Here is a 28,000-nt window from a genome sequence, read left to right as displayed (position 1 = left end):
ATAGTTTGTATCAGCAAAGGTTGAGTATATGCTTCTGCTGTTAATGAAGGTTTCAGAGACTGCTGAATGTATACTGACAAGACTTGTATAACTTTGAGATAAATCAATAATTTTTACTGTTATTTGTTCCATTTTCCTAGCATAAGCTTCCTCTTGACTCCAAACCTTCGCTATTCACCAAACCAGGGACTTGACAATACCTGGTAAGACAAGGTTTTATTATCCCCAGTTTTGGTAATGTTGAATACAGCAAGGATGAAGCTGAAAAGTTACATGTATACGAAACATATCTTCCCTCTGGCCACTGGAAGGGGAAGGGAAAGGGAAACGCTCAGTAGACAGGAACTCTGAAATTGCCCTTAGGCCATTTGATTGTGTTTTCAGTTTGTCCTATGAGAACTATGAATAAATATTTACCAATCACCTGCCTGACAGGTGAGGCAATGTTTATACTGCTCGTTGGGATGCTTGGGGAAAAGATGCTATTTACACAGGAGGCAGGAGGTGATAGGCCAACCTCCATCTCCACCCACAAGAAGATTCTTGCCTCCTTAGTAACCTGCTCCCAGTTCAGGCATGTCTTCTAAGCAGCTTCAGCCAAGTTGCTCTGTTGTATCAGAAAAACTGTAGCATGTTGTTATCCAGGGGTAGAAAAATGGAGATTAAAAACAAAAATGTGCCCCTAACACCCAGCTCGGGTGCAGGTAAATTTTAGGAGAGATTACTTCTCATCTTCATTTTCTTTTTAGTTGTTATGTAAGCTTACATGTAGTATAATATAAAATACCTTTTATTATTAAATTATAATCCATCGAGGTAGGAACTAGCCCCCCACACACACACACACTTCACAACTCTTAAGAGTTGATGAAAAATTCTGATGTAGTTTTTTCACAAAATACCTGGTTGCCTGACAACTGTCTATCCCTGCCTTGCTTTATGAGAAGTGACTACAAGGCTACTTCGAAGGCTTGAGTTCTTAGAACAGCTGATCGACAGAAGACATTCAGCAGGAGTGACAAGTAAATCCTTAAAAGCTCCTAAGTTTGGGGGCTGTTTGCTGTCCCAGACGAACATAACCTACCCTGGCTCTTAACAGTAACTGAGAGAGGTTTATTCCTGGAATGCAAGGGTAGTTCAGTGTTAGAAGTATGAAATATCAAAGGGCTGCCTTGCGCAGATTACTGATGCCATAAACAAGAGTGTCAATTTGTTAAGTCAACAACAGGAGTCACTGTGCACTTACTCCTCATGTAGGATCTTTGGCCTTAGTGTGCTGTACATTGAGATTTAATGCTATAACGAGTACTCAAACAGTATCTTTCACTTTATGTTTCTGTGTGGGAGCAAACTGTTGAAATCTTTGCTTAATGTATGCTAAACTGATCTTCTGTATATAAAGAGAATCGAAAATGAATCTTGATGTGAATGGAAGGGGGGAGGGTTGCGAGTGGGAGGGACGTTATGGGGGGGAAGCCATTGTAATCCATAAGCTGTACTTTGGAAATTTATATTCATTAAATAAAAGTTAAAAAAAAAAGAAGGGTTGCCTAAGAGGAAAATTATATGGTATATAATTATATAAAAGGCATTTGACAAAAACTCATTATCTTCCCATGTGTATGTACATATCTACCAAACCAACAAATTCAACTTACTAAAGGTTTTCTATTGAAGTCAGAAACAAGATGAGACTATAAACTACCCTTCTAAATAGTAATGCACATAAAGTTTGTGGAAAAATAAGAGTTTTTTGATGTAAAAAATTTTGAATCTAAAGTTTGGATAATTTTTCCTAGCATTTAATATTATTCTTGCATTCACTGGTCAATATTGTTTCTGAACATGCTTATATCTGTATGGACTGACCCATACACCACTGCCATTTACATTACTGAGAACTATAATGCAGTTTTTTCCAAACTAAAGTCAATTCAAAAGTCAGATTCCAGAATTTTCCATAACTTCTACAGAAAGTCATTTTGTCCTATTTTCATGTGTAAACAAAACCTAGAATATTCAATTTCCCAACTGATTCAAACCAGTTACATATTTTGCATTGCCCATAAACTGCTCATCAACATTTTATGAAAACTGGGTTTATAAGCTGTATAATTTGGAAATTGAAAAAGTGTAGAAGTAGCTGTCATAAAGGTATATAGGCATTTTTGGGGGTTACATGACAGGCCAAATTGAATCTTTCTACTTATAAGTATATTCTGAAAGTCTTCTTAAGAAAACACCATACAGCTCAAAATTCAAGGTACAAAAGCGGCTGAAGATAGGCAGCCAACCAAAAGACAACAACTTTCTTCACAAATACAGTACTTTTATTAGATGTATTTTGAAAAAGTCCAAATGACTGATTTTAAAACCTGACAAATTCATCAAGTACAAAAATGTGTCATTCAATAGTAAGGGTTTTTGGCAGAGAAATATTGGTACATTTGCCTAAGTTTGTATTTCTCTCAGTTACCTGAGGTTCAACATTGTGGTCATGGGTTTTCATTGCAAACCCTGCCACTGTGGCAGAATTTCCTCTTCCCCTTTTACTTCCAAGCAGCTTTCTATAGTCAACTTAGAAAACAGTGCAGTCTCATCATCTGGTCTGCCTAATCCATTTCTTTGTATAAGCCATACCAGGGTGAGTGAGATCATAGACATTTGTGTAAGTCTACTTAATAGACTTTTACATTTCCATCTTTAAAACAAGAATTTACTGTTCACTATGGGACCTGGATATAATTGCAAACTTTATGGAGCATATTCTTACTTTTTGGGGCAAAGTACTTCCCTAAAGACCAAGTATCCAGTGCCAAAATTTTTATGAACAAAGAAAAAACTTTTCCTAGCATAGCTTGAAGGCTGAAAAGAAACTCAAGTGTAAGCTCATTGGCATAAATAAATGTGTTTTTCTCTGCCTCCTGTGCTCTAGGTTTTATTAACTTGGGGACAAAAGCAATTATAATGCCAACCAGGTCACAAGCTTGGGACGAGGGGCAAAGAGGTAGTCTGTTAGTCTACAAAAGTGAACATGATGTGATGACAGAAATGGCTAAAACACACAACACTTTAATTTTATACAAATTAACCAAATATTTTTCAGAGGTGAAAAAAATCACTACCTCTCTTAGGCAAAAACCAACAGAAGCCAAATCAAGTCAATATAAAGCAGTAAAAAAATACAAAAAAATAAGATTATCGAACTATATATTCTAGTTCTCAAAAACTTTAGAGGATGTCTATTGAAATTAAAATCTTCCCAAGAAAAATCCAAAGTGGAAAAGTATCAACATGCATCTAAACAGATACAACTACATGTACGAATAATGCAAGAGAGTTAGAGAATTTTGGCACTTTTACTTGGATTTTTAAAGTGAATACAAATACTGTTAGACACAACTTCTCATTCTGGAGAAAAAGGATGTAGTTTTAAAGGTGCAAATATCTCCCTTCTTAATAACATTGAAACAGATAACTTTACCTGTTAAACCTCCTGGTTGGCAAATTTATAAATCTGGCTTGATTCACTTAAATCCACAAGTTTGATAAAGTTATTTTTTTCTACGGTGATGTCTGGTTATCCACTTTCAGTTACCATCTGGCCAAAGGTCCATAAATAATATCAACATTTTCAATGTAGAAATCAAGTTCTAAAGGGAAACACCGCTCAGTAGATAAATTCTCCTGGAATTTCTTGTAGCAAAGGTTCCTCAAATTTAAATCGCTTGGAAATGGCCTTTTGCTCCATTTTCTCTTTTTCAGACTGTCTGCATTGTCCTAAAGTATACGAAGTAACTACAATTAACTCTTCAGTTACAATTGATTCTTCGGTTCCTGGTTTCTCAGTAGCTGAACTAATTTCAGGCACAGAATCACCTTTTTGGAGGGCATTTGCTTCTTCTAAGGCCTCTTTCACTCTTAAAACAGGATCTTGAATACTGCTCTGTGTCAACCACGGATGTTTCAGACATTCTTCAGCAGTGGCTCGATCTCTGTATAAAGACACGAGGAACACTTCAATTAAAAATTATAAGAAATATAAAAATTCAAATAATGTATTGTATTCTACTTTGGGAAGTATGAAGAGTTGACAAAAATCTTGTCATTTCTAAATAAAACTAGAAATTTTAGAATTTGGGTGCAGTTTCCCTTAAATTGAAAAATATTTTAAGTAAGGTATCTTGGAATATCTCTGCTGAGGATTAGCTGTCACATCACTGTCAGTTTCAACTCACTGAATTGGAAGCATCACTCACTGCATGACACATCTGTGATACAATTTTGCTAGTATTTAAATCCTGTCATAATGAAATACAGTTCACATTTTTAAAATCATTTTCATTTTTGTCAATTTTCTTTCAGTGTATATGAAGCCAAGGTTTTCATCTACAGTCTTCATTTGTTCAGAATAGACGACCCAAAAAGTGACATCGGTCCATATCAATTAATACTCACTCAGGTTTCTTAACTAAAAGTTTCTTAATGAAGTCAACAGCTGACTCAGACACAGTATCAAATTCTTCCTCAGAGTAACTTAAATTCATCTGTGAAATGTTCAGGAATGTTTCTTGTTTATTATCACCTAAGAAAGGTGATATTCCTGTAAGCATGACATATGTTAACACTCCAATGCTCCTAAATTAAAGAAAATATAAAAAAGATTAATATCACATCTTACTTCTTAAAACTAATTTGATCAGTTTTCATGAACAACGCTTACCACATATCTGTTGCCATGCTAATAGGATCATAACTAAGAATTTCAGGAGCTAGTAACAAAAAAACAGAACAAAAACATTTAGCTTCATTTAAAAGAAAACACCATTTTACATACTGCTGAATTCATTTTAGATTTTTTTTTTTAATACAGAAGACAGTTCTGCTTTTGAGGTGGAACAGGCTCTTGGTAGAAAATTTGGAATTTACCAAAACCAATCAGAAAACATTTAAACAAAACCTCCTTCAGGGTAATAATTACCATTTCAACATTTTAGCTCATTGCCCTTCATTCTGTGGTTTCCTGCATTTTTTCAAGTGTACAATGCTAACTGTCAAAATTGGCTAGTATATTTGGGCTGTTGCTTTTCCTAAAAAAGTTGTCATATTTCTAAAACTTAATTAGTGGTCATAATGCATAACAGTGTATTGAAAATTATGTATTCTAGTCCATAAAAAATAAGTTTTCAAGGTTGTTTAGTCTCTGCTCATAGTGCCTTTCACTAAAGAATCTGCTTTAAATTGTAGGACTTTAAAACTATGAATGATTTTCTGTACTGTCACTGCCAACTGTTTCCTTCCGCTCCATCTTCACTCCTTTCTGTGTCCTCTGAAATTCTCAGTTGCTTCAGTTAATAGTCCTTTGAAAGGAGCCTGGCTCTTCCTCTGTCCCCCCACATCAGAGTCTGCCTGTTTGCCCACTGCACATCTACCCACAAGTGAAGTCTTCTTCCCATCGGCCCCGGGCCACAGCCTTCTCTACTCCCTGCCTGGCTGCCATCATCTACTGACACACCAGCCATCCTGCTCTCCCAGGGCTGCCACTACCCTAGGCAACCGCCACACTGACTTCTAGCACCCATACAGCCTGGCATCAAAGTTTCCTGACCTTGATCCAAGCTTCAGAATTACAAAGTGCTGTCTCAGCACTGAAATTTTAAATGCTAATATTCTAGTATCTGGTCACAACTTCTAAATTGTTCTGCAGCCTTAATCAGTCCCATTTTTCTTCTAGTTAGTCTACCAAATAAAATCATAGATTACTTCTTTTTCTACACAAGCTGGACTAATGGTGCTGCTGTAACCTTCAAGTTTAAGCTTTTTCATAATGCCAGGAGCTCTCTACCTTGCGTGGACCCACACCTCTTGTGCTTCTGCAGAGGTCCATGGTAGGCAATTCCTTTATCACAACATTCATCACCACCCAGAATGTCTGTAAAGGTGCTTGATTTTTAACAAGGCCTTATAGCAACTCAAAATCCTCTCCATTTCTTTTAGAAATAATCCCTTCAAACTCACTGACTTGTGGACAGGCAACACCATTTTGCACCTTACTCTTGAACGTTGTCCATTTTAAAATGTAATCCAAAGCAACCAATTTCTTATGGTGGAATTTCAACAACAGCAGATGACTGGCCCCACTATGCATCATGCCACATGGAGATCTTACAGTGATGCCTGACCCTAAACACAAAACCACTGTATTCTTAGAGTACTCACCCACATATTCAGGAGTGCCCATAATTTCTCGAAGTTCTTCACTGTTCTTCACTATTCTTGAAAGTCCAAAATCAACTATCTTGATGTCACCAAGTGGAGATTCGCTTGTCAACAGAATATTCTGTGGCTAAAAAATATGCCCCCCAAATTAAGTACACTATACATTTAGCCCCATAAAACACTAATTTCACCTGTTACATTCAGACTGAGGAATTTACCAGTAAATAGTCATTTGTTACATATTTTCACAATATATTTGCAATCTGAAAGGCAGCAGGCTTTGTATGTTGTATTTCTCAATATGTTCCCCTATACCAACTCTTCCCATCATATAAATATGCATCTATCCCGATCTTAAAATCAAAACCAACCTTATAAAAACTATCCCCTATGACCCTGAATCTCCACCTAGCCAGCACACTCCCTGCTGTTCCCTTAAAGCTCAACTTCTAAGCAGCACGGTCAGTTTCCATTCCCTACTCTCACTATTGCAGCAAGTTGGGCTTTTTGTTATTGATTATCTAGACCACTAGTCTCTACTTTTTCCCATCTCCAACCCATCCCTCATTGTACAACAGAATCAGTGATCCTTCTGTATCCATGAAAGACTGGGTCCAGGACTCCCCATAGATTCCAAAATCCTCACTCAAGTGCCTTGTGTAAATTAGTTACATACCAACTATAAATATTCTCCCATATATGTTAAGCCATCTTTAGATATAATGCAATTTAAATGCTGTGTAAAGAGTTTTTATGGAGGCCGGTGCTGTGGTACAGTAGGTAAAGCCACTGCCTGCAGTGCCAGCGTCCCATGTGGGTGCCATTTCAAGTCTCAGCTGCCCCACTTCCGATCCAGCTCTCTGCTATGGACTGGGAAAGCAGTGGAAGATGGCCCAAATGCTTGGGCCCCTAAACCCATGTGGAAGACCCGGAAGAGGCTCCCGGCTTTGGATCAGCACAGCTTTATCCATTGTAGCCATCTGGGGAACGAACCAGCAGATGGAAGACCTCTCTCTCTCTCTCTCTCTCTCTCTCTCTCTCTCTCAGCCTCTGCCTCTCTATAACTCTGCCTTTCAAATAAATAAATCTTAAAAAAAAAAAGTTGCTATACTGTATTGTTTAAGGAATAACAAGAAACAACAACAACAAAAAACCTCTCTACAGGTCCAATCCGTTTGAAAAGAATATTTTCAATCCACAGTTGGTTGATTCCACAAATGCAGAACCTAAGGATAGGGAGAATTGTGCTCTTCCCATAATGTAAGGCTGATTCTCATACTGTTTCTACCTTCATATGGTTGTTGTCTTCCAACAACAGACATACTTTTAAACAGGGATGGAGGGTGGGGATATAACTGGCAAGGCCTACCCAAAGTTACAGAAGCAGTAAGATTGGTATCTCTGGAGTCATTTTTATCCAATGGAAAAAAAAACCTGGAGCTGATGCTGTGGCAGAGCAGATAAAGCCACCACCTGCAGTGCCAGCATCCCATATATGTGCCAGTTAGGGTCTCAGCTGCTCCACTTCCTATCTAGCTCTCTGCTGTGGCCTGGGAAAGCAGCAGAGGATGGCCCAAGTGCTTGGGCCCCTGCACCCACGTGGGAGACCCAGAGGAAGCTCCTGGCTTCAGATCATCCCAGCTTTAGCTGTTGCAGCTATATTTGGGGAGTGAACCAGCAGATGGAAGACCAAATCTTTCTCTCTCACTCTGCCTCTCTGCTTTTCAAATAAATCTAAAAAAAACAACCTAGACACTGTCTCTTAAGACAGTTATGAACTAGAATGTGAAATTCATTAGAATTTTTCAAATATCAGATTTGAAAGGAAAGTCTGCGTTTGCTTCAGAAGGCGTCTGTCCTGTCTTCTTGCACTAGGAATATCTCCAAACGTAAACTGAGAAGCATTGGTACTGATAATGAATACCTTACTACAGCACCCAGAGTATGTCAGAATCTGATCACTGCCTCCTTTTCAAGATGAACCTCCTGTCACAATTCAGTAAGCAACCTGCATTGCAAATCAGTCTGTAATCCCCTAAGTAAGACACATACTCTCACATCTCATGCTTTTGCTTATGTATCTGTTTAGGAAGCCCTCTCCCTTTCCTCTGACAAATTTATTTTCATCACTCCATGCATGGTGAGTCTCAGCAAAATACAAAAAGCCCTACCTGACTTCTCCGTCCCCCAGGGAGGGTAAGATGGCTGTCCCCTCTCGGTTCTCTAACATCTTGTACACAGCAAACTAATTCCATTGTCTGTATTTTCTTTTCTTTTTCTTTTTTTTTTTTTTCTTTTTTTTTTTTTTTTTTTTTTTGACAGGTAGAGTTAGAGACAGAGAGAAAGGTCTTCCTTCCATTGGTTCACCCCCAAAATGGCTGCTACGGCCAGTGTGCTGCACCGATCCGAAGCCAGGAGCCAGGTGCTTCTCCTGGTCTCCCATGCGGGTGCAGGGCCCAAGCACTTGGGCCATCCTCCACTGAACTGCCAGGCCACAGCAGAGAGCTGGGCTGGAAGAGGAGCAACTGGGACAGAAACGGCGCCCCAACCAGGACTAGAATGTGGAGTACCAGTGCCACAGGCGGAGGATTAGCCTAGTGAGCCACAGTGCTGGCCATCCATTGTCTGTTAACTCGTCTACTTTGCTGTTTCCTTCATCATGGGGTAGTTCCGTTGATGAGTAAATGCATGTGCATATTTCCTCTCCCTGCACTCTTCAACTACTACATCTGATTTCTGTCCTCTCATTCCACTATAGCAAGTCTGAACAATTATCTTACTAGGTTCTGACATTGCTGGCCATCCCTTGTTGACATACGCTTCTTCTGGCTCCCACGAGAAGACACTGACCTGGATTTCCTCCTGTCTCTCGAGCTGTTTATCTCTCACTCTCCCACTCAATGTTGGGTTTGTCACAGCTTAATCTTGAGGTCCTTTTCTCACTCTACACTCTCACCTTGCACTATCTATCTTAACTCAAGGCTTAAATACCACCTATACCTATGACTCACCAAATTTTATCTCTTTCAGACCTCTTCAACTACCTATTTACTTAATAGCTCCCCTTTGATGTCTCAAAGAAACCTAACATTCACAAGAGCAAAACCAGTCTCACATTTTCCCTCCTATAGGTCAGATTCTCCTGCCAATGAGTGGTATCTAAGTGAATGCTACCATCATCCATCAGGATAGGAGAACTCTCTTAAGAATCATCTTGGTCATCCTCTCTCCCCTTTTCCTCCTCCATGTCAGTATATTCTGGTAATCCTAAACACTTCTAAATGCTGTCTGTTATCCAACTATAGAAAATTAAGCTTGCTTTCCTTTCTTCCTTTTCTGCCTTATGCTAAACAGTCTGCTAGGTTCTGTTTGGCCACTTTGCAGGCACAAGAATCGCTTGTATATCAATATATATCTGATCTGATCCTCTTAAATTAACCCTTCAATAGCTTCCCACTGCTCTCAGATACTCTCCACAGTGCTGGATGTGGAGACAAAACCCTGCCAGGTCTAGCTCCCACCTAGCCCTCCACAGTCAGTGAAACAGTCTCACTGTACATTTTGCAGTCCCACACACTTGTCATGATTCTTCCCACAAGAGTGTCTCTGAAGATGGTATTCTCTCCACCAAGGACACTTGTTTTCTCATCCTAGTATCTTGTCAACTTAATGAGAAGACCTAGGGTGGTAGTGAGCAGACTATAGCAATATTCAATACTTCTCGTGTGGGATCTGTCCTTAATGTGTTGTCCAATGTGAAGTAATACTATAACTAGTACTGAAACAGTATTTTACACTTTGTGTTTCTGTGTGGGTGCAAACTGATGAAATCTTCACTTAACATATAAAACTAAATCGATATTCTGTATATAAAGATAATTGAAAATGAATCTTGATGTGAATGGAATGGGAGAGGGAGTGGGAGATGGGAGGGAAATTATGGGGGGGGGGGAGCCATTGTAATCCATAAAATGTACTTTGGAAATTTATATTTACTAAATAAAAAAAAATCATGGTATATAACATATATACTTTTTGCCATTTGTTAATTTTAATAAATAAACTCTTAATTTGAAAAAAAATAAAATTGCATAGCTAGAATCTGTCAATTCTTTGATGGGTAAAAATGACTACTTTCAATGGGCTAAAATATATGAATATGTGCTAAAAATAGAGATAAGTACCTTAGCATTATAATTTAGTTAAACCCTTTCTAGGGAACCCAGTTCATGCTAAACAGGTTAGAGCATACAATATCAACTCTGTTTAAACTAGATGAATGCCGGGCAGTAAGGAGAGAAAGCAGTCAGTCAATGGAGAAGTAATTACAGGAAACATGCAGACAGGTCTCAGATAGTGTCTGTAGAGAATCTTCCTAAAACTTTTATTTTCTTGCTTTATGGGGAACCTTTTTATTTATCTCAGATTCTTCATCTCTGTGGAAAATCTGCTTCAGATTTGCTGAACAACTGCCACTGACTTAGTGACTACGATCACTGTAAAGTTGAGTTTAAGCTGCTTAATAAGGCTTAAGATACCATGGATGAGGTTTTAAGAAAAATTTTATCAGACAATGAAAGTTCTGGTAAATTTTTTACTTATTAAAACCCAGGTTAGAGTACAAAAATAGGTTAGTAATCCTGTTTAAATTCATTTGGGGGACTGTTTAGTAATGTTTTTATGTTATTCCTTTCATTCAAGTAATACACTGATACTTAAACTAGAATCAGTGACTCAATTCAAATCTCAAATGGGAAAATCCCAGCTTCTAGTCCACATTTAATCATGCATATAACAGAGTGGACAGGTTAATGATAATACCTCATACTACCACTGCTGAAAGGTTATTTGGAAACAAAGCACACCAGATTTTAAGACTATTTTTGCACTATTCTTCATCCGTCTTCCCCCTAAATAAAAAGCAGGCCACTGTGCCAGATGTCTAAGTCACCAAATTACTGAGACTATTTTGAGACTAGTTTTTTTCTGACTTTGCTAGAGTTGTTTTCTCAGAATTGTCAGTCCTGTTAAAATTTTAATATTTTAAACAAATGGGCTTTCCTTTAATCATAGTTTGTCTTTTCTATTTTTGTACACTTAAGGATTTATACTTTTAAGGACTCATAAATCTGCATCTGCTGCTTCTTAGAGAATTTCATATGCTCAATTTGAGGTATTTGGCTAAGAGTCTAGAGTGATTCAGTGTTTTGACAAACTGGTCATTTGGGGTCTGCACTGAAGCCAAATGTATATTTCCCATAATATTAATTATCACTTTTATAGAGGCAACTCTTACTGTCTAGCTCTAATAGTGTTAGAACTAACTTCTGTTTGAAATAGGAATTTCTTAACCAGAAAGGAGAATAAGTAGCCTGCCAAGTCAAAGATACCATATATACACATATATATGTGTATGTATTTTATGTATATATTTTATATATGTATACATGTGGATTATCAATTTTTACAGAATTAAATACAAGTAAATATACTTAACTTTGAGGGAGTATGAGAAAATAGTGTTTTTTAATAGCTTAGCCTTTCAAGCTCTTTTGGAGACTGAGAGTCAGCATTATAAGCATGAAGTCTTACTGGACACATGGCTCTTAAAGATTTAGGCACTGAATGTGTTTGTCCAGACACAAAGAGGTCAGCCTGAAGTGATCTTTTGGTAGAAACCACCTCCACCTGCACTGCTGCCAGCCAACCCCATCTCCATCCTCTCTCAGCAGTTCACTTAGAGACATGTCTCACTGTACACGTGAGGAGTGCAAGGGTAGAAGGAAGGCTGGGAACACTGGGCCCCCTGTCTTCTGCTTCCTCTGGGTCTGGGAAACAGGGAGAGCCCAGTTTCCAGCATGAATGGCCTATCATCATCATCAAGGCCTCTATTAAATCTGTGAAGAATTCTATACAGTATTTTGTTGAGAAAGGAATATGATTTATACTGAAGGTCTGGAGGAGAAAGGGATATAATTTCCTTGTGTAAATACACAGTTGAACCTGGTATTCAAGAACTTAATATTCACTTTTGACTGCTTTCAAGTAACATCAAACATCCATAACACATGGTGTTGGCAACCTGTCTGACTTGCTACTTAATTAGTTCATGAATAATGGTCATAGGTTGTGTTGTCATAAATTGAAAGCTCATTTCCTATAAGTACAGTATCATTTAAACTGGAGATCTGTTCCTAGAAGTCCTGACTACATCATAAAACTAATAAAGCATCATAAAATAACAATAAATAAATGATTTTACAAAATTAAAAACATAAAACTAAATATGAAAAAAGCCATAGCATAATCATGTCTTCTGGAAGTTCTCTGAAGTTCTCCTGCATGGTTAATACTAGGAGACTTCTTAATGTGAGTCCCCTGAAGTCTGGACTGCTGAAGTCATCTAATCCTGGTCTGTTGTTCCTGAAGGAAGCATGGGTAAAAATTTCTTTCAGCAAGCATCTTTGAACTGCTTATGCATACGACTAAAGGAAAAAAGTACAGCAAAGTTTGCCTGCCCGTGCTATGAAGGATTTTAAACAGGTGACCGCCAGCACTGGCATCAGGCCACTCCAGCATTAGCATCCCGGAACTATACTTGCCTTAAACAAGATAAGAGTCGGAGAACTCAGAGGGCTTCATAGCCTTGGAAACTCATGACTGGAGCATAGGGAGATTACTGATGCCATAGACAGGAGTGTCAATTGGTAAAGTCAACAACAGGAGTCACTGTGCACTTACTCCTCATGTAGGATCTCTGTCCTTAATGTGCTGTGCATTGAGATTTAATGCTATAATGAGTACTCAAACAATATATTTCACTTTGTGTTTCTATGGGGGTGCAAACTGTTGAAATCTTTACTTAATGCATACTAAACTGATCCTCTGTAAAAAAAAAAAAAAAAAAATCAATTCCCAACTTGACTCTCACTGGGATTAAACATGACAATAGGTCTGCTCTGATTTCATCATCATTTTAAAAAAAATCATCTATTATTTTTCACTTTATGTTTCTGTGTGGGAGCAAACTGTTGAAATCCTTACTTAATGTATACTAAGCTGATCTTCTGTATATTAAGATAATCGAAAATGAATCTTGATGTGAATGGAAGGGGAGAGGGAGTGGGAAAGGGGAGGGTTGTGGGTGGGAGGGACGGTATGGGGGGGAAGCCATTGTAATCCATAAGTCGTACTTTGGAAATTTATATTTATTAAATAAAAGTTAAAAAAAAAAGGCAAAAACCACCACTTAAATCACATATCATGACCGTGCACTTTAGCTACAGTATACAGAAATAAATCTTTGAGAAAAGGCAATTGTTTTTCAGGAATGAATTTAAATTGGCCTCTTGGAGAAAAGAACAAGAAAGCTTCCAGGCTGTCTTCTCTCCTGTGTTCTTCTCTCAATGTCAGTATTTAAAGCATCTGTATTACCTTCCCACTTGATTCCAACTAGGACATCATCGTGACTGCTTTAGAAGTCAACCACCAGATTATACAAACTGTCTAGTCTTCCTTGAGAGTGTTCCCTCATGTAATAAAAATTAAGTACTGTTATTTCTGAAGTATGATGTATATATAAGGTGTCATGGAATGTGCCATCAGTAGTTAAAGTGGCTCCTGGACCTGAAGTACAGCATCACCTGGCTCTGCCCTGAATCCCAAATTCTAGGGTTATGGCCTAGCAATTTGTTTTAACAAGCCCTTCCCAGTGATGCTGATGCCTGTCAGAGTGAGAACCACTGCCATAAAGCACCTACTTTCTGCCAGAGGGCACAGTGCAGCAGAGATCAAGGGAAGTCAGAGGTGTGCAGAGAGATGAGGGTGCAGGTCAGGGTAGCAAAGCCTTTTTTGGGGGGTTCTCAGTTGCCTTCCTTCCTAACTCTTGTTTCCTCTGTCATAAGGCTATCATTTTTTAAGTGGAATAAACATTAGGAACCAAAGCCAGTGTGCCCTGTTTTGTGTTTGAGGACTGTTTCATTTTCCCACAGCTATACTAGGATTTGGATGTCAACAGTAACTTTTCTACCAGTCACCTGAAGCAATATATCAAGAATACTTAGAATGGACATTTACAGTTTGTTTCATGAGCACCTATTCAGATTCTTTCAGAAAGAGAACTAGTTTTGAGAGTTTGTCCCTTACTCCTCTCAGTCCAAAGTTGAGGCAGGGCAAGAGTTTACCTCTCCAGGCTTGGAGCACAACACTGGCCAGGCCAGAGACTTATATACGTCTAACATAGTTCCTGGTTGTAGGCAGATCCACGCCTGTCTAACCAGAGTGACTCTTGGGAATTCACAGAGCTGTACACAGAAGACCAGCCCCTTCCTGCTGTGGCCCTGGGCAGCTGTGAGGCTAAAATGGCACCGTCTATCTTACCAGCATCTTCTCGCTGTTCTGAGACAGCAGAGCTGAGTACTGGAGGAAAACCAAGTCCTAGCTACATTTTGAGCCCTGAGTATTATCACAACTGAAGCTAGAATTTTTCCCTGGACTTTTCAGCTTAGTCAATAAAATTTCCTTTTTTGCTTACCCCATCTTCAGTTGGTATTCTGATCGCTTGAAAGGACCACAACTGATACATTGTCCATTGTTTTTCTTTCCTGCCTCTTCCCATTCCTTCTTTCCTTGAAGATTTTTATTTTTATTTTTATTTTTAGACAGGCAGAGTGGACAGTGAGAGAGAGAGACAGAGAGAAAGGTCTTCCTTTGCCGTTGGTTCACCCTCCAATGGCCGCCGCGGCCGGTGTACTGCGCTGATCCGATGGCAGGAGCCAGGTGCTTCTCCTGGTCTCCCATGGGGTGCAGGGCCCAAGGACTTGGGCCATCCTCCACTGTACTCCCGGGCCACAGCAGAGAGCTGGCCTGGAAGAGGGGCAACTGGGACAGAATCCAGCGCCCCGGCCAGGACTAGAACCTGGTGTGCCGGCGCTGCAAGGCGGAGGATTAGCCTAGTGAGCCACGGCGCCGGCTACCTTGAAGATTTTAAATTAGACATCCATCTACCTCTAATATGTTTTTTTCACTTACTTATTGCTAATTTTCCAAAAACTTCAAATTACTACTCAAATATAAATACTGAAACCTGTGGAATTACCGGAAGCACACAGGACCTGTCATTTTCTGTTTTAATCTTTCCTATTTGATGTCTCAATTCCAGGGAAACTACTCCATTTTTTCCCCTAGAAAATCACATGTTCCTAACTTTTGTGAGACAATCTTCTCTTATTCTTCTCTACTTATTTAAATAACATTTTTAAAAGGTTTAGTTTAAGTATTAACTCTACTAAGAAGCCTTTGCCTACCTAGCAGTATTCTGTGACTTCAATGTTTCTGGCATCGTATTATTTATCTTTCTAAATGTACGAATGCACATTATCTCCCTGTGAAAATGAACTGGCTAGAGAAGAAGGGTCAACACTCGGTTCTAATATCCTTGTTCATAAATGATTGAATAAATAATTGCTAAATATTTTACATCTGGAATATCTTTAGCAATCTCAAAATTATAAAGGAATTCAGATCTTACCTTCAAATCAAGATGAACCACATCATGAGTGTGCAGAAAGTGGACACCTTCTAAAATCTGCCTCATGAGTCTTTGAACATCTTTTTCATTAAAGGCTTCATCTCTATCTGCAACACACTGGTCAAAGATTTCACCTCCAGCAGCACTAGAAAAGGGCAGAATTAAAGCAACACATAACTCATAAAAAGGGAAATAGTGAACACTCACAGCAAAACTATCCAGTAACTTAGTTACAGCCTGGTGGTGCTATATGTTAATATGGACTCGATGAAGCAAAACCAGTATGAGCTGAGCCAGCTCAATGCCAAGCAGCTAGAGACTATAACTGAAGGAAGGAAGGAACGAACGATAAGTAGAAAACAAAATGGCTAAAAACTTTCCAAATCAGATAAAAACTGTAAAACCAAAATCAAAGTAGCTCAGTGAATCCCAAGCAAGACAAACAAATAAAACCAAGGCACATCATGCTCAAATTGCTAAAAGCAATGATGAAGAGAAAAATATTTTAAAAGGCACATTTGAAGGTAAAACAAGATAATGTCACAGGTTGGTGACAATTCAAGGAAGACGACAAGGGAATGACATGTTTAAGCCCTGGAGTTGGGGAGCACAGGGAGAGATGTGTGCCTAGAATGCAGATATAAAAATGAATAAGGGATTATAAAATATTTCTTATTTTAGTATGATTATGGTTATCACTTACCTTCCTAGGAATTCTTCCAAATACAAACATATGAGAACTTTACTATATTATCAAAAGAATTTTAAAGAATGAAAATTTAAAAAGCTTACACATGTATTTTCTTGCAAATTCAGAACATGTCAAATTAGTAACAGGAACATATGAAGATGATCTTGGAACTCCTCAGATTTCCAGAGAACCAGGGGCCTGCAACGTTATCACGGAAGAGTGGCATCCCGTGAAGTGCAGACTACTGAACAAATCCAACCAAAGGCAAGCAATACTTACTATTCCAGAACTAAGATCATTTCTGATGAAGTCTCATAAACTTCATGTAGATTAATGACCCAAGGATTATCCTGCGCCAATTCAAGGACGGCAATTTCATGAATTATTTCCATCCGACAATCTTGGCCTTTTCTTCTTTTTCTCATGAACTTAGCTGCAAATTCCTTTCCAGAATCTTTCTGTATGCATTTCCTCACCACTGCAAATTTTCCCCTAAGAATGAAACAAAAACACCCGCTGTTTAGTGCTGACAGCCTTCCCAACATGGCAAATTGTAATAACAATTTCTAAATACACACTGATAGGAAATAAAATTCAGATAATTCAATCACAAAAGTAGGACTTTATATAGGCTGTAACTATAGATTTAGCAAATAAATTAATTTTAACATCAGCAAAATTCATTTTTCTAACTAGAGAATTAAACTGCTTTGGTTTGAATGCGCCTTCCAAGGTTCATGTATTACACACTTAATGCCTATGAGTGGATTAATGTTGTCATCACAGGAGTGTCCTTTTGCTTTCCTCCATGAGTTGATGCAGCAAGAAGGTCCTTGCCATATATGGCTCCTTGACTGTAGAATTCCAGCCTCCAGAACCATGAACCAAATAAACTGTGTTCATTAAAAACTCCCCAGTTTGCGGTATACTGTTATAGTAACACGAAATGGATGAAATCAATATTAAAGTCAATATATTCTGCACAATTATACAGAGTTAATTTTTTTTTGCACATTCACACATAAAATGACTTAAAACTTAAAAAAAAAAAACATTTGAGGGAACGAGTGTACAGGGTTAAGATACTCATGTAATACCTGGGCTTGATACCTGGTTTTGAATCCTGACTGTGGCTGCCTGTTAATAAAAATCCTGGCAGGCAGCAGAGATGGTTGGTGCAAGTAATTGGGTCTCTGCCACTCATGTAGAAAACCTGCATTGAGCTCCCTGCTCTTGAGTTGAACCACAGCCTAATGGTAGCTATTGTGGGCACTTGGGGAGTCAACTAGTAGATAGGAACTCTCTTTCCATGTCTCCCTGCCTCTCAAATAAATAAATTTTATAAAAGCTGTTTGACTTTTTGATAGGAACTGGTCACAAGCTTTCCTAATATAATGAATTTCATGGTCACTGACACTAAAGGACATTATCACCTTCTAAAAGAATCTCATTCATATATCATTATAACTACAGCATCAGCTGAAAATTTCATTCTCCTAAAATAAGACAAGCATTGTCTTGACACACTATTATTTATCATTAAACTAATAAACAAGTCTAATACTAAAATCACTAAAGCATATGGATCACAGGTATGATCTCTGGAATACACAGAAGTGGGCTTGAATCTCTCAACTGAGAGTTGACACATAACCTTAGGCAATTTATTTATTTAATATTCTTAAGTTTCATTTTTCTTATCTTTACAATGGGACATAAATAGCATGTACTTCACAAGTTGTTGTGAAAATTAAAGTACAGTCTCTCCATATTTATGTGTGTTGTGTGTGTAGGGGGGAGGTGGTGGTGGGTAGAGATGGTAGGGGCATTGGATCCAGGACCCTCTGTGGGTTCCAGGATCTGTAGATGCTCAAGTCCCACGGTATCTGCATATAATCTATGCCATCCTCCTTTATATTTTAAATCATCTCTCAATGCCTAACACAATGTATAATGCTAAGCAAATTAGTTGCTATAGGATATCTGCTCAGAGAATAACAAAAAGAAAGAAATGTTGCATCCATTCAGTACAAATACAATTTTTATTGCTTTCAATCTCCCATCGGTTGAATCCAGATGCAGAACCTATGGATTTGAAGGGGCAACAGTATGTATATAATACATGTCAAGTCAGGAGCCAGAGCTGCCTATGGCACACAAGCACACCAGTGTAGCACATGCGCATCTTAACTGGCTAAGTGTCTGCCTCCACATAGTATTTTCTTAAGACTTTTACTATAAGCCTAAGGCTGACTGCATCTCAAGGGCTACAGAGCCTCTGCTGAGCAATACAGAAGATACTCCACTGCTTTTCACAGAACCATCCATCAGCTACGAACACAGCACATGAGCTGCTAACTGCCATTCCCTCTTTTCTCTTCCCCACAGGATTTTTTGACCCTCTCACTACTATGGTTTATCCATAATATGCCAACCAAATTGGAAGGAACTATATTCCACTTAGAAAGTGGTATGTGATTATTATTTTATTGTTCTTAAATGATACAACCTAAGAATGCTTGTTTAAAAAACAATAGTTAATGGGCCTTACATATTTCAAATTTGGCTGGTAAATAAATTACCCAGATTTGTTTCCCCTTGAACTGTTATCAAACCAATATCCTCATAAGTATTTTTATTTTGACAGGCAGAATTAGATAGTGAGAGAGAGAGAGAGAGAGAGAAAGGTCTTCCTTCCGTTGGTTCACCCCCACAAAGGGCTGCTATGGCCGGCATGCTGCACTGATCCGAAGCCAGGAGCCAGGTGCTTCCTCCTCCTGGTCTCCCATGCGGGTGCAGGGCCCAAGCACTGGGGCCATCCTCCACTGCCTTCCCGAGCCACAGCAGAGAGCTGGACTGGAAGAGGAGCAACCGGGACAGAATCCGGTGCCCCAACCGGGGCTAGAACCCAGGGTGCCGGCGCCACAGGCAGAGGATTAGCCAAGTGAGCTGCTGCGCCAGCCCTCATAAGTATTTTTAAAATGCACTCTAGAACATAACACAAAGCTTTAATTTCTTCTGTTAAATTCTAACTTCTGGGACCGGCAAAGCAGGTAAAGCCACTAACCTGCAATGCTGGCATCCCACAGGGGTAACAGTTCAAATCCCAGCTGCTCCACTTCCAATCCAGCTCTCTGGGAAAAGCAGTGGAAGACAGCCTAACTCTTTGGGCCCCTGCACTCACGTGGTAGACCAGGAAGAAGCTCCTGGCTCCTGGCTTTGGATCAGGTCAGCTCTGGCCATTGCCAGCTGTTTGAGGAGTGACCCAGTAGATGGAAGACTTCTTTCTCTGCCTTTATAACTCTGACTTTCAAGTAAATAAATTCTTTTTAAAAAAAATTCTACCTTCCTTCAAGAGAGAAGTTTTTCTATTTACATCCAAAAAGCCCTTTGTTCCAAGAGGAGCAGAGGTGGAGAAGCAAGACCCATCTCCTTAAAAACCCCCAGCTTCAACCGGACTGCGCACTCAGCCCTCTGCCTCTGCTGAGTTGCCCGCCTGGTCTGGCCAGGTGTAATCTCTGCACTCAACCATGTAACCTCTCTCCTTCTTCCCCCCTCCCATCCCCCAGTCTCTCAGGCTCTGTCTGGAGAGGTGCCCATCCATCCTTACGGATGTCCCTTCCCTAATAAACCTTGCTATTTTACCTCCCCCCCCCCAAAAAAAAAAAAATTCTACCTCCCAGTTCTCGGGCCACTATTTTAGACTACTAATCCAATCTACAATACCAGTTCTTCTTTCCAGCAATAGTAACCACAATTATGATTTTCATGCTCTTTGTATTCATTATCATTAGTAATAAAAATGGCAAATCCTTAGGCATATGTCTATGGCTCTTCAATTTGGTAACAGTTTACCCAACACGATTATTTAGCTCAAAGTGCTGCTTCTGTTAATAGAAATATGAAAGACTCTGACAGATACTGGAGAGATTAAGTGATCTTTATCATAGACTAAAATCTCATTTTATCCCACAACATAAGGTTAACATCTCCAAGTTCTAAAAGATTCCTAATGACCTTTGGACTCATTTAAAAAGAAAAAAAAAATCACTGATAACTTCATTTTTTTTTATCTCTATGTCAGATGTTTCAAAAGAAGTGAAAGTTTAATTTGTAAAATGCTGATCTGAAGTAGAACCTCAATGTATAACTGATGGCAATGCTTCTGGGAAATCAGAAATGACTCAGTGGAATGGCCCTCACAGTGCTCCCACATCAAACACACAAGTGTTTACTGTGCCACACCTAAAACCCAAACTGGTACAATGCTATGCAGTAAGTACTACTGAATATCTAGCCTGAAAGTGGATTTCTGAAGACCAGATGGAGACAAGTGATTCAGCAAACAGAGAACTGGATTCACACACATGGGTAGCCTGCAAACTGCAGAACTCTGGTACAGAACGGCCATCTCTAAATTTCAGAGGCCTCTGCCCTATACTTTGTCTGCCACCACACTCCCCAGCCATTCTGAGGAACCAGAGCTCAGTTTCCACAGTCGTCCCTCCATACCAGTGACGATTCTGACACCACCTTTGTGTTTGTGCTTCATTTCTCACAATTTTAGGTTTATTCTTTCCATCATAGCATGTACTCTACTCAGGGTCAGCAAACTGTTTAGTAAAGGGCAAGATAGTAAATATTCTGGCTTGCAGGTCAGATGGCCTTGGTGGCAACTACTGAAATCTACTAGTTTAGAACAAACACCTTTGCCACGGGCAAAAGGTAAATGAATGGATTCGGCTGGGCTCTAGTGAACTCTGAAGCTTGAATTCCATATGATTTTCACATCATTAGATATTACTCTGATTCTTTTTCAACTATTTTAAAATATAAAAACATTAGCTCATGAACCCCACAAAAATAGGTGGCTGGCTGCAGTTCGCTCACCCTTGTACTCTTCCACTGTTCTGATACTGCACATCACTGAAACTGGTAAGAGAGCAGGCCACAATGGCTGGAGGACACATCAGAATTACAAGATTTTTTTTGGTGTAAAAAAAAAAAAAACATTTGAAATCCATACATATAAGGGTCTTCCAAAAGTTCAAGCAAAATGTACATTATGAAAAAAACTGCATGGTGGCAAAAATTTTTTGCACCAAAATAAAAATAAGTTTTCATTCTATTTTCCATGAACTTTTTGAACTCCCCTCCTACTGCCTTCTTCTCCAAATGAAACTATTATTAAGAAGTAGAAGTGACATTTGAGTTGGGTCTACCAGTCCAAGCACTAACAAGGTTCAAGTTTATTCATCTTTGTATTAACAGTGTCTAAGTACAGTGAGAAATAACTAAGTAATTTGGGCTTTATATTGAGTTAAAAATGGGACACCAATTCTTTAAATGAGGTTTCTTTTTAAAGATTTTATTTATTTGAGAGTTACAGAGTTACAGAGAAAGGGAGAGACAGAAAGATCTAACACCCATTGGTTCCAAATGGCCAGAGCTGGGCCAAACCAAAGCCAGGAGCTTCTTCCGCGTCTCCCACGCAGGTGCAGAGCCCCAAGCGCTTGGGCCATCTACTGCTTTTCCAGGCCATAAGCAGAGAGCTGGGTCGGAAGAGTAGCGAGGATACAAACCAGAGCCCATATTAGATGCCAGCGCACAGGCAGAAACTTACCCTACTCTGCCACAGTGTCGGCCCCGGGGTAATTATTTTTGATAACAAGGAAACCAATAAAATAACTGAAGGCAGTGAGCACGGACTCAAGAGTGAAGAATGAGGAGAGAGAATATATTTAAGATATTGAACCTCAAGCCACATTAAAACTTCCTGAGAGATCTGAGCTGTAGGCAGATATGAGACAGAGGTAAAAGCTGGGAATGACTTCTAGATTTTGAATGTGAGTACAGAGTAAGTGTGTTATCATCAATGGAGATAAAAATATAAAAACGGTAATGTTTTTTGAGGAAAGACAAAAACAATAACATTTTTTGTGGGAAGATTATGTTAGGTTTTAGATAAAAAGTTTGAGATGCCTTTGTAAACTAATCCCACTTATTTGATGCATTGCAAATGTAAGATCAAATGGTGGGTTGCAGGCAAAGTCGAACAGATAACAGAATATACAAAGTGAAGTTCAAGGACCTGTTTTGCTTTAGTCTAGCTTACAATAAAGTACTTTGTTTATATCTTTACTTAAACCCATCTGACTTATTACAATTTGTTGTACTATGGCTACTTAGCTGTCTCCCTAGTACCCTACACACAGTAGGTACACAATTTGCATCATATAGCATATTGATTTTATTTTACATATAACATATATGTACACTGTTCTTCCCATTTTTGCTAAATAAAATTTTATGGCAAGTTGACCTCAAAACATTTAACACATTAATTGTCATTTTCTCTTCACTGATTTTTCCTATCATTGTACCCCATTTTATTGTCAATGCCTGGGGTAAGTTTATATCACTACTACTGAAATTCATTCCAATGTTATTTCCCCCATGAAATTTTCCAGTGGCATGTCTGTCACAAATGGGAATAACATTTATCTGTCACAGATGGGAATAACTTATTTAACTCCATTGGGTTGATGTGTAAAGAAGCTCCACTTAAGAAAGACCTAGAGGTATTGTGGCATAGTGAGTTAAGCTGCCTCTAAGAAGCCCACATCCCCCATATAGGAGCGCCTGGGCTGAGTACACCTCTGCCTTTGATCCAGTTTCTTGCTAATAGGCATGGGAGGCAGTAGATTATGGCCCAAAAATTTGGGCTCCTGCTTCAGCCTGGCCTAGCCTTGACTGTCGCGGGCATTTGGGGAAGTGAACAAGAGGATGGAAACTCTCTTACTCTCTCAGCCCCTTTGCCTTTTCTTTCTTTCTTTTTTTTTTTTTTTTAAGACCTATAATAGATTTAGTCTTCTTTATCTCTAAAAAGGTCAAGGAAAACAGCAAAAATAAATAAATAAATCTATTAACCTTAAATGTAAAATTCAGTGAGTTCATTTAACTTATGTATCAGCATGAGAGATTAAAAACAGGCAGGACGTTAAAAGTCAGGCTTAGTCTTTAATTCTGGCTGCTAACTGTGATCAAGGACAATTAATTCAGTCATGGAACCCTGGAGTCCTCATCTGTAAAATGGGGTTGCTGGCACCCACCTTACAGGGTAGTAAAGATTAAATAAAACAACATCTCTAAAGTACGTGGCATTCAGCAAATAATCAGTAATTAGTAGCTATTTTTATTGTTCTTGGAACTAACTTCAGGTCTGTGACACAACCAATGACAAAAATGTGTGCAAAAAGAATCACAAGAGTTGTGGATGTGATCTAATTTGAACTCGACTTTGTCTCTAAGTTCCCTCAATAAATCTAATTCTTTCTTAATTACCTGAAGAGGCAGATCATTGTTAACTACTTAGCTTTCTAATACATTTGGTTCAATAATCAAATTTCATAAAATTCTGCTATGGTTTTATTAAAATAAAGAAATTCATTGGACCTTTGAATTAATGTATGTTAAATTAAAATTTTAGTTTTAACATTTTAAGCCCCAACTTCTCAAAATTAAACCTGACTTGCTTAAAGAAATATCTGCCTTAGAGCAGAAGTCACACTTCCCAAGTAATTTCTGCTAATCCACAAATGGAGCCAATTTTCCTTTATCCATCCCATAGTGATGTGGGCCCCCAAAAATGTTCAGGAATTTAATTGTTCAAAGGAATGGCTAGCTGCCAAGATATCTTAAATAATGTATATCCTAAAGCAAGGCAATTTCTACAGGCATAAGAAATTATAATTTATGACACAGGTGTAAAGTCTAAAACCTGCAGCCGTTACCTACTATCGTCAGTCTACGTAAGAACACATTTCCCAAAATCCACTTGGTGCTAAATTCTCTTAAACATTCTCTGATAAAAATCCTTCTTTCTGTTAATCCTGAATTGCTCTGGGTAGGAGGTATGACATCCTTGTCTATGCTAAGGACCAACGTGGGAAGGAATTATAGGACACTGAAGCTTGGTATGCATTTGTTGCAATCTGAACTCATTAACAAATCCTTTCATAAAAACTATGGGCTACTGCTCACAGTCATAAGATAGACTACAGAATATTCTTTGAAAATCATCTGTGGTGTCATAATGTCTCCCCTAAGACTCAATCGCTGTCTTGGTTGTCTCATCTGCAAAAAATGGGACTTTGCAAACTGGCTGGCAGCGAGAACCCATGAGCTACTGCAAGTGCAAGTGCCTACAACGCCTGCACAGGTATGAAGTGCCCGTTGCAGCAGAGAATTCCATTTACAACTTTTCCCATGGGAAAACAAACAAATGATGTTCTTCTGATTTTATGAACATATTTTCTAAAAAATTAATTTGAGGACTAGTAATGAAAACACAGGCAAAGCAAATCATTTGATGTGAAATATGTATAATTTTAAATTTATGGAAACATCTTTCTGTTCCTATACTACCAATAAAGTCAAGTGGAATCAACATGAAAAAAAATTCTCAGCATCCAAGGTCATTTCTCCATGCCTCAGTAATGAAATCATTAATGTGGTTTACACTGGCACACATCCTGACTCAAAGAAAGGTAACAAGCCTTCGGAATAACAAGTCAAACTTGAGGCAATAAAATAAAGCTTTACGTCATATATTTACCCCCATTTAGGTTGCTATGGCCTCCGTTGGTGACATGAAAGAATGTGACATTTTTTAAAATGATCGCCATCATATCCTGCCATTACTCTGGAATCAATATTGACCACTTAAACTCTCTTCCAACAGCCATCTTTTCTGAAAGTGTTTTGTCACAATAAAATAGCATCACCCAAAAGAAGTGGATTTTTTTAAGTTAACTCTTCACAGTGCTTCCACATTTTACAAAGAAAAAAGACCACGGACTAAACTGAAAGAATCCTTTGTTTTTCCTCCCACATGACTGACTGAAACAGCATGGGTAATTTTCTAAGTTACACATCAGCATGAGATCAATTAGAGTCCTATCAGAAATGCAACCACAGTTAACAGTTGGAAATTTTGGCAAATTTTCTGATGAGAAAAAAAAAGATCATGCATAAACACATTCAACTAAGTTAAAGCCACAGCATGCTGGTAATATTAATAAACCTTAAACAAGGAGTGCTTATATACAAAACAGGAATTTTACTCCCTGAGACTTCCCAAGAGTATCTGTGTCTTTTGAACAGACTTCATTATTTTAGCCAGAGATAGAGGCAGAGCTTGTGACTGCACTGGTTTTCTTATTTTTAGTTTTTGTTACATTTAGAATAACAACACTTACTGAGCCACATGATGGATTTCATTGATTGAGCACTTCTTTTCTAAGTTAAATAAGCACTGCGTTGAAGCTATACATCCGTTTCATTTAATTCAGTGGTTAGGTAATGTGCTCAAGATCACATCACTGGTGAGAGACAGCAATCACACTGACTCCAAAGCCAGCGTTCTTAACCGCTGCCTTCAACTCCTTCGTGATGAAAAAAATAATCAAAAAGGAAACAACACATCAATTTTATTTTTAATATCAGGCTCTTAACATCAAGAATCTTTCCAAGCTCTGTTCTGCTTTGGAGTTAATCCTTTTATAAAGAAGTATATATAAGAAAAAGTAAGTAGAAGACATGAAAATCTGAAACAAATAACCTTGCAGGCAAGCTAATTTTATAACAGAACTTAAAACACAAGTTGAAGGAGGCATTCCTGGAGGAATCAGTCCCATAATACCTGTTAGGGTACAAATGAGTTTTTCAGATTAAATCATTTAGCATAAAGTCTAAAAGACAGCGCCTGCCACCTGAAGATGCCTCAGTTCTGCAGTGTCAGTCTTCCTTTTATGGGATGAAGCTGGACAATCCAACCCAATAATGGAAAAATGTAGTCTTCCCTTTGCGTGTAATAGGGTTACTTCAGAACGTTTGGAATTTGGACAAATTAGAATACCTAGCTGAGTCAGTAGCTTCCTTGTCTTCTTGTGTCATAATTAAAACGTGCACAGAGCCAATTAGTGCCCAGCCCAGTGAAGTAAGTCTTGTTCCTGAAAGGTGTTTTACCTTTTGGCAACATCTGAAATAAGACATTTTGAAGGTAATCTGCCCCTCCCCCAAAAATTCCTCTTCAATATTTGTAAAATATTTTATCATTGCAACCAATGCCTTTCCCAAGACATCGGCGGAAGCCTGCCTGGCCCTTTCCCATTACACCATGGAGCTAGCTATTTTGCAACCATGACAAATGTTTGCAGTAACAGCGAACGCTTATTGAACGCTATGTGCCAGGGCCCGTGGTATGCGCTTTACAAGCACGGCGTCTTCAGCACACGTCCGCGAGCTAAGTCCTGTCATTACGGCCATTTTTACGGGTGAGAAAAGTGAGGCTGGGAGCCGAAGTCCCCCACCCCAAGGCAAAGAGGGAAACGAGTCCAGGTCTGAGCCAAAGCCAGTGCACTGGACACCTTCTCCACACTACTCTCAAGGCAGACGACAGTCCCCACACGCCACAGACCTCGCTCAGCATGTGCTCTGCACCACACAAAATGCACAGCGTGCAAACCGCCTTCCCTTGTTCCAGCTTCCAAAAGGGACGGAGGTGTAAGCTTGTAGGCCCCTCTTAAAAAAATAATTAAAAAAAAAAAAAAAAACCAAAAGGGTGGGACAGGGAGGAGGCAAGAGCCCCGAAGAGCCGGTTCACAAAGTAGGAAACGCGCAAGGCCCATGCACACCGCCAACTTGAACCTAAGGCACAGGGGCCTAACTAGTTTAGCACTAACACAAAAGCAACGAAGAAATCGAAAATGATGGAGTCAGCAGGTGGCTGACAGCCGTGAACAGCACCGGGGCAAGGGAAGCGGTCGCCACTGCGGCTCGCACGCCTCGCTCGTGAGATGCCCACTTGAGTCATCGCAGAGGCTGGAGGGCGCGAGGGGAGGCAGGTGCCAGGTGCCCGGGCACCCCTGCTCGGTTCCACCCGTCCTCGGGGGCTTCCCCTCTCGGCCCAGGGCCCCCCGGCTCGCGACGCGGAGAGGGCAAGAGCCGGGGCGACTCGGATGCCCTCCAGCACCCGGGCCTGTGCCAAGTCACGACTGCGCCTTATCGGCACCGGCGACGCCACCTCCAGCCACCACACTTATCAGCGCCGGCGTCCCGCCCCGGGCGACCGGGACGTCTCCGCGCCGGGGTCGGGGTCGCGCCCGGGCGCCCACCCCCACCCCCACCCCCGCTCCGCCAGCCCTCACCTGCCCAGCTCCCGGCCTGGACTCAGGCTGTAGCAGTCCTGGAAGGGCTCGGTGCGAATGGCAGCGCGGATTTCCGTCAGCAGCCCGCGGGTCCGGAGCGCCGGCGGCCGGCGCGCCGCGCTCTGACCCCGGCCGCCCGGGCCCGAGCCCGAGGCGGCGGCCGAGGGGGAACCCCCACTGCCCGGCTTCTCCAGAGGAATCATGGTGTTCGGGGGCGCCTCCTTTCCGGCCGCCCGGCCCGCCCAGAGCTGCCGGCGGGTAACGGGCCCGCCTCCTGCCGCCTCGTGCCGGCCCGTGCAGCCCCACGCACCCGCTCGCCGACGCGCCGCGCTCCGACTGCGGCCGGCGGCT

The 28,000-nt window shown here is 39.9% G+C and overlaps 2 protein-coding genes across 14 annotated transcripts in view; one reads left to right on the top strand and one right to left on the bottom strand.

Moving 5' to 3' along the window:
• Positions 1–4,664, top strand: part of LOC103349457 (uncharacterized) — an 83,161-nt gene extending 78,497 nt beyond the window's left edge. For 8 of the 12 annotated variants that reach the window (XR_007922220.2, XR_011383175.1, XR_007922218.2 and 5 more), the window contains one exon: positions 141–4,136. Coding sequence is in view for 4 of the 12 variants with exons in the window: in XM_070059779.1 (XP_069915880.1) it covers positions 141–203; positions 4,366–4,471 (169 nt within the window). In the remaining 8 variants the exon portion in view is untranslated. Of the gene's footprint in view, positions 1–140; positions 4,137–4,365 lie in introns of those variants that run through there. The other 4 variants (XM_070059779.1, XM_070059780.1, XM_070059781.1 and 1 more) reach the window with 1 other exon arrangement.
• STK17A (serine/threonine kinase 17a) lies at positions 2,309–28,000 on the bottom strand. Of its 2 annotated transcripts, NM_001082006.1 has the most exon segments (8): positions 3,439–3,995; positions 4,459–4,638; positions 4,724–4,772; positions 6,220–6,346; positions 15,749–15,893; positions 16,719–16,931; positions 27,650–27,737; positions 27,786–27,852. In NM_001082006.1, coding segments are annotated over 8 exon segments (1,194 nt in total). In that variant the 3' UTR covers positions 3,439–3,670.

Source organism: Oryctolagus cuniculus, chromosome 16 (assembly GCF_964237555.1).
Source record: "Oryctolagus cuniculus chromosome 16, mOryCun1.1, whole genome shotgun sequence".
Lineage (NCBI taxonomy): Eukaryota > Metazoa > Chordata > Mammalia > Lagomorpha > Leporidae > Oryctolagus > Oryctolagus cuniculus.
This window is presented reverse-complemented; position numbering and strand designations above follow the sequence as displayed.